This window comes from Cuculus canorus, chromosome 2 (assembly GCF_017976375.1).
Source record: "Cuculus canorus isolate bCucCan1 chromosome 2, bCucCan1.pri, whole genome shotgun sequence".
In the NCBI taxonomy this organism is placed as follows: Eukaryota; Metazoa; Chordata; class Aves; order Cuculiformes; family Cuculidae; genus Cuculus; species Cuculus canorus.
In genome coordinates this window covers 26,278,038-26,289,442 of record NC_071402.1, presented here as the reverse complement: position 1 = coordinate 26,289,442, position 11,405 = coordinate 26,278,038, and the positions used below count along the sequence as shown (strand labels likewise).

At 44.0% G+C, this 11,405-nt stretch overlaps 2 protein-coding genes across 5 annotated transcripts in view; one reads left to right on the top strand and one right to left on the bottom strand.

Annotated features, from left to right (window-relative positions):
• Window positions 1–189: 189 nt before the first annotated feature.
• On the bottom strand, window positions 190–6,648 carry RBM12B (RNA binding motif protein 12B). Of its 3 annotated transcripts, XM_054058271.1 has the most exons (3): window positions 6,555–6,648; window positions 3,887–3,932; window positions 192–3,174 (listed from the first exon to the last, which is right to left on the bottom strand). In XM_054058271.1, the coding sequence occupies exon 3, from the start codon at window positions 3,144–3,146 to the stop codon at window positions 1,050–1,052; it is 2,097 nt and encodes a 698-aa protein (XP_053914246.1). In that variant the 5' UTR covers window positions 3,147–3,174; window positions 3,887–3,932; window positions 6,555–6,648; the 3' UTR covers window positions 192–1,049. The 3 variants fall into 3 exon arrangements, with proteins under 3 accessions (XP_053914247.1, XP_009556324.1, XP_053914246.1); XM_054058272.1 differs by lacking the exon at window positions 3,887–3,932 and having other exon boundaries at window positions 190–3,174; window positions 6,555–6,643; XM_009558029.2 differs by lacking the exon at window positions 6,555–6,648 and having other exon boundaries at window positions 191–3,174; window positions 3,887–6,548.
• Window positions 6,649–6,814: 166 nt separating this feature from the next.
• Window positions 6,815–11,405, top strand: part of TMEM67 (transmembrane protein 67) — a 34,465-nt gene continuing 29,874 nt past the window's right edge. Inside the window, exon 1 of one of the 2 annotated variants that reach the window (XM_054059410.1) lies at window positions 6,815–7,299. Coding sequence is in view for 1 of the 2 variants with exons in the window: in XM_054059409.1 (XP_053915384.1) it covers window positions 8,978–9,155 (178 nt within the window). In the remaining variant the exon portion in view is untranslated. Of the gene's footprint in view, window positions 7,300–8,956; window positions 9,156–11,405 lie in introns of those variants that run through there. The other variant, XM_054059409.1, reaches the window with a different exon arrangement.

The following is an 11,405-nucleotide window of genomic DNA, read 5'->3' as shown; positions in this document are numbered from 1 at the left end:
ACCTATGAAATATAAGCACCAGTTGTTATTTTTTTTTTTTAATCTTTAATTCCATTTGAATTCAGAGAAGGATTCAGAAAATAACAAAGTTGGTTGTCAGCTTGGTTGCCAGTAGCAGATGACCTGGAATGAATCTAGACATCATTGGGAATTTAATATTCATACTTTAAGCACGTGGAGATAAAACAAAGACCACTCTGAAAGCTCAGGCTGAAGTCAGAATTCTTGATCTAATTCTGAGGTTCATTTTCTAACTCAAGATACTGCAGTGAGGGAGGAGAACAAGAAAGCCTACCAACAGATTAGTGCAGATTTTGCAGTCTTTATAAACTATGTATTCATTGCTGTGTTGACAAACCGCAAAAAGCTCACACTTGCCAGAGGAAGCAGCCAGCATCTTTCTCACCAAGACACATGTATGCTGAGCATAATAGTTGAGGTTATTAACTATACAATTTTTAAATATGAGACACACATTTAAAGGCAATTTATTTTTTATTTTAAAAAAGTTGCAAAGCCAGCTAATGTGAACAGGAAGCTCTTTTTTCTTCTTTCAATAGGAATGCCTGCAACAACATTAAACTGAACAGAACCTGAACAGCTTACACACACAAAAAAATCAATTCATTTTTAATTTGATTTAGCTAACCTCGGTAAGAAATGTTATTTACTAATGCAGGTAGCACTGAAGTTCTCTCTGAACCATTTGTGTGGTCAGTAAACCAACACTTACATTGTTAACTGATGCAAAGTCATGGGACAGGGAATTAAAGCAAACTAAAAAAAACTCCATGCTTTTAGACCTTGATGTAAGACATTCAATATCCTCCACAATTTCTGGGCTCTTCTCTGCCACAAGTAGGCACCATAGTTCTCATACCTTAACCATACAGGCATTTCAACCAAGAGCTAAACAACTGAACTAGATATTATTTACAACCATTGATGGAAACTGTTTCTTCTGCATCTTCCAGTAATTAAAAAGAGTGAAAATAACCGTCAATACTGTCAAAACTAGAATGTTTCATTCTAGAGCACCTTTTTGTCCTTTAAAGCAAGCTCAACTTAACTTTCCGTGGACCAATTGGCCTATCGTTCAGTTCATTAATAGCAGCCATAGCTTCCTCATAGTTTGTCATAGCAACGATAGCATCACCCGAAGGTAATCCTTGTTCATTATACTGAACACAAACCGACTCCGGTATCACTCTGTAGCCATAGAAAAAATCCAGAATCTCATTAGGAGTAGCTTTAAAAGGCAAATTTTTCAATCGAATACGCACAACGTGTTCAGAACCACCACTGAAATTTGGATCCGGCATAAATCTTCCTTCAGGAAAATTTCCCATTTTATTATTCCCAAACTCTATTCTGCCAAAAGGTTCACCATCACCACCAAAATCCATCAGAGGTGGTGGACCTCTGAAATCCTTAGGAGGGCACATGAAGTCCTCAGGGGGATGCCTAAATTCAGGATGCCTCAAGTTCCCAGGGGGGCCAAATGAATGCATGGGTGGCCCTTGTGGTGGCCCAGATGGTGAACCAACTGGATGGGAAAGCTCACCTCTGTCATACGGATATGGATGACCTTGCATTTCATTTGGTGCGCACAGTGGTACATTTACACCAAACTTCTGCATCTGTTCTTCGGATATAAGTCTTATTAATACCTCCGTCCCCAAGAATCTTCGACGATTTAAACTTTCTGCTTTCATGGCTTGTTCTTCAGATTTGAACCTCACTATTGCTTCTCCCAGCCCAACTCCTTTGTCATCACAGAGCAAGTAAATATCATCTTCATGAATATCAAATCTCCCAAAGAACTTTTGCACTTCAATTTTTGACACATCAAATGGAAAATTCCTTACATAAACACACGTCTTGGGGCCAGAATGACCTTCCCGATAACTTTTTTCTGAAACGGCCTGTCCAGAATGGTCTCTGTCCTGTGATCTTTTTCTCTCACAAGAATCAATTATTTTCAACATTGACTTTCGTGAAATTGGAAAAATGTAAACGGGACGATTGAGAAGAAAGTTTCTATGACATTCCAAAGCAGCCTGATAATCTCTCTCACTCCTTAACATCACAAAAGCATCTCTAGTCCTCCTCTGATGCTTATCTGTTAGAAGCTTGATTTGTTTGCTGCCTATATCGAGATCAGAAAAAAACGCTCTCAAATCTCTCTTCTCCACATTAATGGATAGATTTCTTAAGTGTATGTAATATTCCTGGCTGGGAGGCGAACGAGAACGTGTTCTTTGTCTCCTTGGTGATCGTGAATGAGAATGCTTCCTCAAATGCATGTAGCCTGAACTTCTTGGAGAATGGTCTTCGCAGAAAAAGTGATCCATTTCATTTGGCATATCAACCCTCCCACCATATTCAATCCACCGTTCCTCTGTAGATGGGCTTATTTCTATAAACCTCTGACCCATGTATTGTCTATGACGTTTAAGTCCTTCCAAGGCATCACCGGGTGTGGCAAATTTTACCAAGCAATTACCATTGTTCAAACCATTGCGATGCTTTATCAGAATCACTCCGTCCACATGTATCCCACAAAGGAAAGCACGCACTTCATCTTCTGTTGCAGAGTAAGGTATACCACGTAGAAATAAGTAAAGATCATCTGGGTTAAATGGATGAGAATCCTTCCTTGACTGATAGCTTGATTTAGGCATACCTATATCACCATGTCTTGTGCCATTGGTATGGAAACCAGGCTCTGGATGATCTGGTGGACCATAACCAGGTTTAATTATTCCTTTTGAAAAAGGTGTGACTAAATGTGGAATGTCTCCAACACCTGATACACCAGAACCATTAGTGCCTGTTCTTCTAGAGCCAGACATAGTTTCTCGTTCCCCACGGTCAAATCGTTTCCGGCTCATTTCTATGGTGTTCTGCATTTCTGCCCTGCTGCTGAGAAAGAGCTCTATGCGTGAGTCCTTGATAAACCCTCCTGAACAGCTCATGGCACGCCGTGCATCTTCATCTGTTGCAAATATAATAAAAGCCTCCCCAATCTCTCCTCCAATAATATGCACACCTCCATCAGGAATATTCAATCCCAAGAAGAAACGACGAATATCTGCAGGACCCGCAACAACAGGAAGCCCCTGTAAACGGATGACTACAGCCATGCTGAGCTCAACCCACAGCAAAAATCACCTGCAGACAAAAAGGTACACATGATAGCACGTCTTTAGTACTCAGCTATTACAGTATCTTAACACTTAAGAAGCTAGAGCCTTTTTAATCAATGTCCTTGTCTCAATCAAGAGAGAAGGAATCAAAAAACCCACAAGTTCACAGGAACAAGATTCACTGAAAGTTGATACTCAGAACTATTAGCTACTCCACCGGCACACGTACACAAGTCTATCAATATTCCCTATCCTAAGGGCAACAAAATCCACCTAAGTCACTCCTCACCATCCACAAGACCTAAAGAACACCTAAAGTCTTTCATGGCATAGTTACTGTATGCCAGAGATCTCTGCCCAGTCCCAAGGAACAGAAAAAAAACAAATCCTGTTTACTGTTGAACAGGACACACGTGATCGTAACACAGACAATACTGGATGGTAAAAGCGGAACGGAAAAAGGATAACTATATCACTGGAAAATGAAGTAATTCACCAACAGTGATGACTTCACTGCTTTGACAAGTTTTTCTACTCAGTGATCAGTTCTGTTCAGTAACGCGTTTTCTCAGCATCAAAAATGTTGTCTCTTTGACGTAGTCAGCGTATTAACTGCAGCAGCCACGTGCACTCAGGAGAACATATCCTAGTTCCCAGCTACAAGTCTGAGAAAAAAACCGCCGTGTATGATCTTGTCACAATACTCAGTGAGAAGTGTTAAGCTTTTGGCAGCTTACCTGTTTCTGCTTTGAAGACCTGATAAATTCTGTAAAATGAACTTAACTGTGGAAAGAAAATGAAACATAATTAATGGCTGATACCTGTACTTCGCTTTACAGACTGTGCTACACTGCTGCAGCTCATCCATAGCAGTGGCTAATACTAAAGCCAAGCGTGTAATGAACCCACAATGTGAGATACTACGAAGAACTCCTTCCATGTTTCAGGATGCTACGCACTGAACCTTTGGGTTTCCATTTTAAAAGCAAAAGTTCAAAACTTAAGTTGACTTCTGGAAATGATGAAAACACGATGAGGTTACTTGATCATCAATTTCGCCACACTGAACTGTTGAAATGAAACAGACCGATAGTATAGTGAGGTAAAAACTCTCAATTCAATTATTTGAGTCCTTGAAAGATGTGCAAGTCCATCTCAAGATTACAGGATGATTCCATTCTTCTGAAATCCACCTGCTTTCAATGTTCACCACAGCATGCTACTCACCAGTCCAGCACTTTACTTAACACGCACAGTGAAGACGATCATATGAAACAGCAAAAATATTCAACAAGGAGAAACTTCAGGAAGTACTTCAATTTACAAAACAAATTTCAGTATCTTCCCTATCTACTTACTGACTTTCAGGCATAAGAACAAGAATCACCAGCTTAAACATATCCCGATTTTTAACATTATCTAACATCATACAATACATATCATAGTACTCTCAGAACAAACACAAGCTTCTGTAGCAAGTAACTATGTCCCTTAAAACAAGGGCCCAACACTCCAGTGACAAATGTTTCAGAATATCCCTTTACCAACCCCGTGCTCAGTAACAAATGTAAAGCACTAGATCCTGATGCCAAGTTACCTATTGATGACAGTAACTATTGCTCCACCTGAACACAGCAAAACAAGAGCAAAGCCCAAATCCTGTAAATAATGGATTCTACATCACTTCTACATCAGGACCTTGTAAACACAACAAACTGAAAACAACTGCCTATTTAGTAACTTCACTACAGATCACCTCTTCTCTGTATTTTTTTGGTGAGTTGACACACCCAGCAGGCAAGCATCCACACAGCTGATCATTTGCTGATTGTTCGCTCCTCGGCCGCACCAGTGGGATGGGGAAGAAAACAGGAAGAACCAAGTGGCTCAAGTTTTAAAGACAGTTTAGTCAGCAAAGAGAAAAAAATGAAGCAACGGAAAACTCTCACCACCTCACACAGAATTACTGATGCCCAGCCTGCCTCTGAACTTGGAAGCCAATTAAAAAATCCACCCCTAGAAACCAAAACAATCAAATAAAAACCTTCTTCTTCCTCTCCCTTGGTTTTTGTTGCTCAGCACGATGTTACACAGCATGGAATCTCCCTGTGGTCAGTTTGGGTCAGTTCTCCCGGTTGTGTCCCCTCTCAGCTTCTTGCCTGCTCCCACCATACTCACTGGAGTGGCAGAATAGGGGAAAAATGAGAAAGCCTTGACACTGTGCAAGCGCTGTTCAGCCACGGCCAAAACGCTGATGTGTTGCCAACACTCTCTTAGCCACAAATCCAAAACACAAAGTCGTAGTGACTGCTACGAAGAACATCAGCTCCACCTCAGGCAGACCCAGTACATTTTTTCTTGTATCTTCCCAACAGATGTGACGGCAGTGCCAAAAAACAAGAAGCATTCATGGGCAAAATTTTCCTACAGGACCTTCATGTCTTGAAAAATCAAATCCGCTGCCCCACTACTTCATGATGTATTTAATCTGTAGTATTTCTGAATTTCACAATTCTGTATTCTTATCCAAATTTTTAAGCAGTATTCAGAACAGATCTCCTCGTTATTCCTTCGGTGATAAACAGCAAGTTCTCCACAATGTAGCACGGATACAACATAGAACCTCAGTGGTGAAAACTAGACATAGCAATTCCAGATCATAATGTGTTATTTAAGAAATCCACAGAAAACCAAGTCCAAATAACAAGCTTCTACTGACTATATATTAAACAACCAAGCACTGGTAGAAGACATAGACAAGCCATCCAACAATTTAGAAACAAAAATAGTGACTTTGGGGATGACAGTGCCACACAAAACTAAGACCACTTCATTAAGTGAGCAAGGACTTCAGAGAACAAGGATTTAGGTAAAGGGATTGACAACTATATGCCACGAATTTAGAGGCACAAAAACGTGCACACTGTTCTAAGAAATTTTACATTTAAGCTGAGTTAACTAGAACAGTACTATACCTATACTTCTACAGCCTCGGAAAATTCCAAATACCATTAAAACTTCACTAAAACAAAAAAACCCTCCAACTTGCAAACGTCGTGGGAAGCTAAGCCTGCACTGGTACTTTTGCCACAACGCTGAACGATCAGTCTGCACACTCAGTGAGCGTGTAGGAACACCCACAGCAACAACTCGCTTATAATCCAATAGAGTAATCGATCAGGCGACGGCTTTTGTTCCTGATCTTCAAAATAAGCCTTAGCAGTCGAAGCCAGCGGCAGCCATCACGTGGCTGGGAGAGACGCGCTCGCAGCCGGGCTGGGCCCGGGGGTCGCGGGGGCAGGGGAGGCCGCGGCCTGGGCTGCCGACCGCCGTCCCGCGCGGCCAGTCCCGCACCCCGGGTTACACTCGACGCCCCGGGCGCTCCCCCTCACACCATGCACCCACCGGACACAGCACCGGGCCAGGCTGCGGCCCCCACCGCCCGAGATCCGGACACAGCACCACCAAGATGGCGTCCTCCCCCCCCGCGCCGCACCGCGCCTGCGCGACCCCACTCCCCTTCGCCCCCCGAGCGAGTCCTTCCGGGCGGGAACCACCGCCTCCGCAACCCTCGCTTCCGGGACTGCGCGCAAGCCCAGCTCGCGCCACTGCGCATGCGCGATCCTGGTGTGGAGGGAGGGGCATAGCGCTGCAGTTACTGCGCATGCGCGTTCGACCAGGGGCTGGCGAGATTAGCGAAGTCTTGGAGTCTGCTGGAACGTCTTCCTGCAGCCGTTTCTTCTCCAGGCTGAACTCCAGCTCTCCCAGCCTGTCCTCATAGGAGATATGGGAGGTGGTCCAGCCCTCTGGTCATCCTTGTAGGCCGTCTCTGGACCCGTTCCAACAGCTCCACAACCGCCTTATTGAAGGAAGGAATAAATCATTAATAATAATAAGAAGAATCAAATCTTGGCCAGGAAGGAATAAATCATTAAGAACAATAAGACTCAAATCTTGGCCAGCTTGTGGTAAGAAAGAATGTGATTATAACTGGAGTTTAGCTTGTTTACTAGTTGAAACAAGGACAGTCCCCCAGCAGAAACAAAGGAGAGACCTGAGCTTGCCAAGAGGACACAGTGAGAAAGAAGATTAAGATAAAGATCATGAAGGGATTCTGAAGGCACAAAGTAACTGTGATGTACATTCGAGAGTGAGTGATATGATTATGAGTTCTATGTATGTTTAATGAATATTTCCCCAATATGTAACCAGTGTTTCTTGGAATCTACATGAATATGTATGTTTAACCAGTATAAAAGTCCTGTAACCAGCCTCAAGGGACGCACACATTATGTGAAATGATTCGCTGTGTGTCCGACATCATATTATGTATTAAAGCAATACCTGCTTAATAATCAAATTGGCATTGATTATTGAGTTTGGTGTTTTCCACGGCATCATTATGTTGAGGATTCCAGAACTGGACACAGTACTCCAGGTGGGGTCTCACAAGAGAGGAGTAGAGGGGCAAATCACCTCCCTCAACCTGCTGGCCACGTTTCTTCTGATACAGCCCAGGATATGGTTGGCCTTCTGGGCCTTCTGTAAGTGCACTTGGCGGGCTCTGTTGAGCTTATTATCCACCAGCACCCCAGGTCCTCCCCAGGGCTGCTCTCGGTCTGTTCTCCACCCAGCCTGTAACTGTGCATGAGATTGCCTCAAACCAGGTGCAGGACCTGTTTATGGTAGATTCCCTTAGGTACTTGGCCTTTAAAAACCTGTTAAACCCAGCAGAAGAAATCTGGTGAATAAAGCATTTGGTGTGACAAACATACAGCCTTCTGGCCAACACCAGCATAGACAATTGTAATAGTTAACAATTGTCATACAGGAAAGGGGCAGTAAGGAATAATTAAAATCCAGGACATGAAGTGCCCTGCGAAGTCTTGGTAACATGCAAGGGAACATGAACAGGGGCATCCTGGCTGGACAAAAAGGGGCTCGCTTCAGATGTGCATCCATTCCTCTGGACATTTTGTGTGCTAAATTTTCTCTTTGGGGGGGGGAGGAAATGACACAGACAAACCACATTCGTAACACACACTGTGTAGCAGTTCTGGAGGTATCAGGACATGCAGACCAGGCCATTGTCTTCTGATTGCTTTTCCCCACTGATCTCATCCAGCTCCATGTTCTAATGATACAAGAAGTAGTTATTATTACAAAAAAATGGAATATTTTTTATTTAGTCTAAAGTAGAATTAAATTTCATCTGTGTAATTGGTTTGGTTTTTTTTTTTTTTTTTTTGAAAGTTAGAGAGAATATCCCTCTGATGGCACGTTTTCTTTAAAACAGTGTTTTTCCAGACACTGTTCATTCTTTGAAGACGATAACGTCTTGTGTTCAGTATGGTCTGTACTGAACAGATGTGTCTTCTGTAATCACCCTGTTTGCAGCCTTTCCCTACCTCAAATGCAAGGTCAGGCACAGACCTGGCTCCAAAGCTCCAGATTAGCAAGAGTTTTGACTGTTGTGAAGTTCATAATAACATTAAAATTAGTCTTTGGAAAGTAATAGAATACACATAAGATTTCTGTGAAAATTTATGACAGGGGCGTTGGAACTGCATGATCTTTAAGGTCCCTTCCAACCCAAACTATTCTATGATTTTCAGTATCACTAAAACAAGGCAAATACAACCATCCTACATTCGTTTCTCTGTTTCCACCTGCTCCATCCCCGCTGCTCCTCCCCCGCTTGGATTCCCGAGCTCCCCGCCCCTCGGCACCCTCGTCCGGAACGCTTCGCGTCCTGCGCTGGCCCCTCGCTCTCGCCGTACGAGCGGCCGCGGACCAATGAGGGCGCGCGGCCGGCGGCGCGCGTAGCCATGGCGACTGCGGGGCGCTGGGCGCAGGCTGCGCTGCTCCTGGCGATGGCGCCGCCGCCCGCCCGCGGCTTTTCCCTCCCGCTTCAGCGTCCCGACGACTGCGGGCCCGACCGCTACTTCGACGCCTCCCGCCTGGCCTGCGGGCTGTGCGGGGCTCACCAGCGACGGAGCGCCGGCGGTGAGCGGGGGCGGGGCCGGGGCCGGGCCCGGGATGCTCGGGCGGCTCCGCGCTGAATCCGCGGCTGCGGCCGGAGCTGCAGTGCCTGGACTCGGCTGTGGGCGGTGAAACCGCCGTGCTCAGGGCGAGCGTGAGAGGCCAGGATCCCGCAAAGACACGAACGGCCACAGCGCGGCTTTGGTACCCGAGGCACAGCGCAGAGAAACGCCTCTAGCTCCTTCTGTAGAACCTTTCTTTCGCCAGGCATTTGTGTAGCTATAGGAATCCACTTTTTCATCATAGAGTCATAGAATGGTGTGGGTTGGAAGGGATCTTAAAGATCATCCGGTTCCCACCGCCCCGCCATGGGCAGGGACACCTCCCACCAGACCAGGCTACTGAAAGTCTCATCCAACCTGGCCTTGAACACCTCCAGGGATGGGGCATCCACAGCTTCCCTGGGAAACCTGTGCCAGTGCGTCACCACACTCATAATGAAGATTTTTTTCCTAATGTCTAATCTAAACCTTCCCTCCTCCAATTTAAAGCCATTCCCCCTTATCCTATCGCTACGTGCCCTTGTAAAAAGCCCCTCCACAGCTTTCTTGTACAAAATTCCATAGGGTCCTGAATATCTGTTCACAAACACTTCCATAACTTGAAACTCCTTGTCAAAGCTTGAGTGTCTGAGATGATAAGTGTATGACGTCTTCAGACTCTGCGTGTACTAAGCTAAGTCCCACACGGCAACTTGGAGTGTACACAACACAGTGTGATGGTACTAAAGGTATATAAAGAAACAAGTTCAAGACTAAGCCCCAATGACATCACTCTTTAAAATTGATACCTCAGTTGGACGTAGCAGTCTGGATGGCTGCATTCACAACTGCTGCATGAAAACTGGTCACCTCTTCCACTGTCATCATGGTACCTTAATAGAGAAACCCCACAGTTACTTGCAGAAAAAATGTACTGTGATAATTTTTAGGTCATTGAGATGCTAGAGCATGTCCAGAGAAGGGCAACAAGACTGTTGAAAGGTCTGGAGCGCAAGTCTTCCGGGGAGTGGCTGAGGGTACTGGGGTTCTTTAGCCTGGAGAAAAGGAGGCTGAGAGAAGACCTTATCACCCTCTACAACTGCCTGAAAGGAGGTTATATTGAGACAGGTGTTGATCTCTTCTCCCAAGAAATGAGTGATAGGATGAGAAGAAGCAGCCTCAAGTTGCGCTAGGGGAGGTTTAGATTGTATACTGGGAAAAATTTCTTTACCAAAGGGTTGGGAAGCATTGGAACAGGCTGCCTGGGCAAGTGGTGGAGTCACCATCTCTGAAGACATTCAGAAAACTTGCAGATGTGGCGCTTTGGAACGTGGTTTAGTAGGCATGGTGGTTGTGGTTTGCATGTAGGCTGATGGTTGGTCTGGATTCTCTTAGAAGTCTTTTCCAACCTTAATGATTCTATAACTCTATGGTAATGTCACTGTCTAGATCCATAACACCATTTTAGGCTTGAATATTCCTCTAACTCAAGGGCTTCAAGGAGAGAGAAATTCCAGAGGGAGGTCAAGAATTTAATTTTTGTTACGCAGCATCTGATTGGAGTAGCGTAGATAGCTGCTACCCAGTCTGCTGCTTACATCTTGTCTGTATTCCACTTGGGATTGCACAAGTCTGCCCATGCACTCAATGGCAAGCTCATCACTGTGGATTCTGCTTTCAAGCAACATGTCTAAAAATTTAGGTATCACCACAGTGAATGGCATGACTGAAGTCTCTTTGCTTATCTGATCCTATTGGGCATTTTCTTCTTTACAGTTAAGTATGAATGGTTGAACATTAGGATTAATGTTCTTTCTGTAAAACTGGTCTCATGCGGATCTATTTTAAGGCTATACAACTTTTCACAGAATTTTAGATGATTTTTACATGCACAATTCAATAAACTTAAGCAGGAATAAATACAGTCTTTAGTACATAGAAACAATTTTGATCTGTAGTATGTGTTTAAAAGTATGGAGAGAGAGGTCCATGATAGTGAGACAGAACGTTTCTGAAAAGAAAGCTGCTGAACACTAGCAGATGTGACACTATGACATGTCAAGAAAGTAGTGTTTAATTTCATATTAAATGTTAAGTATGTTCTGTTAATCACTGAAAAGCCTTCACTGTAAACTTGATCCACATGCACAATTTTAAAAGCTTTTACTTAAGAACAGTTTTACAAACTATAGTTCTATTTTTAAAAACCTTTGTATATAAACAAGTTTTGGTT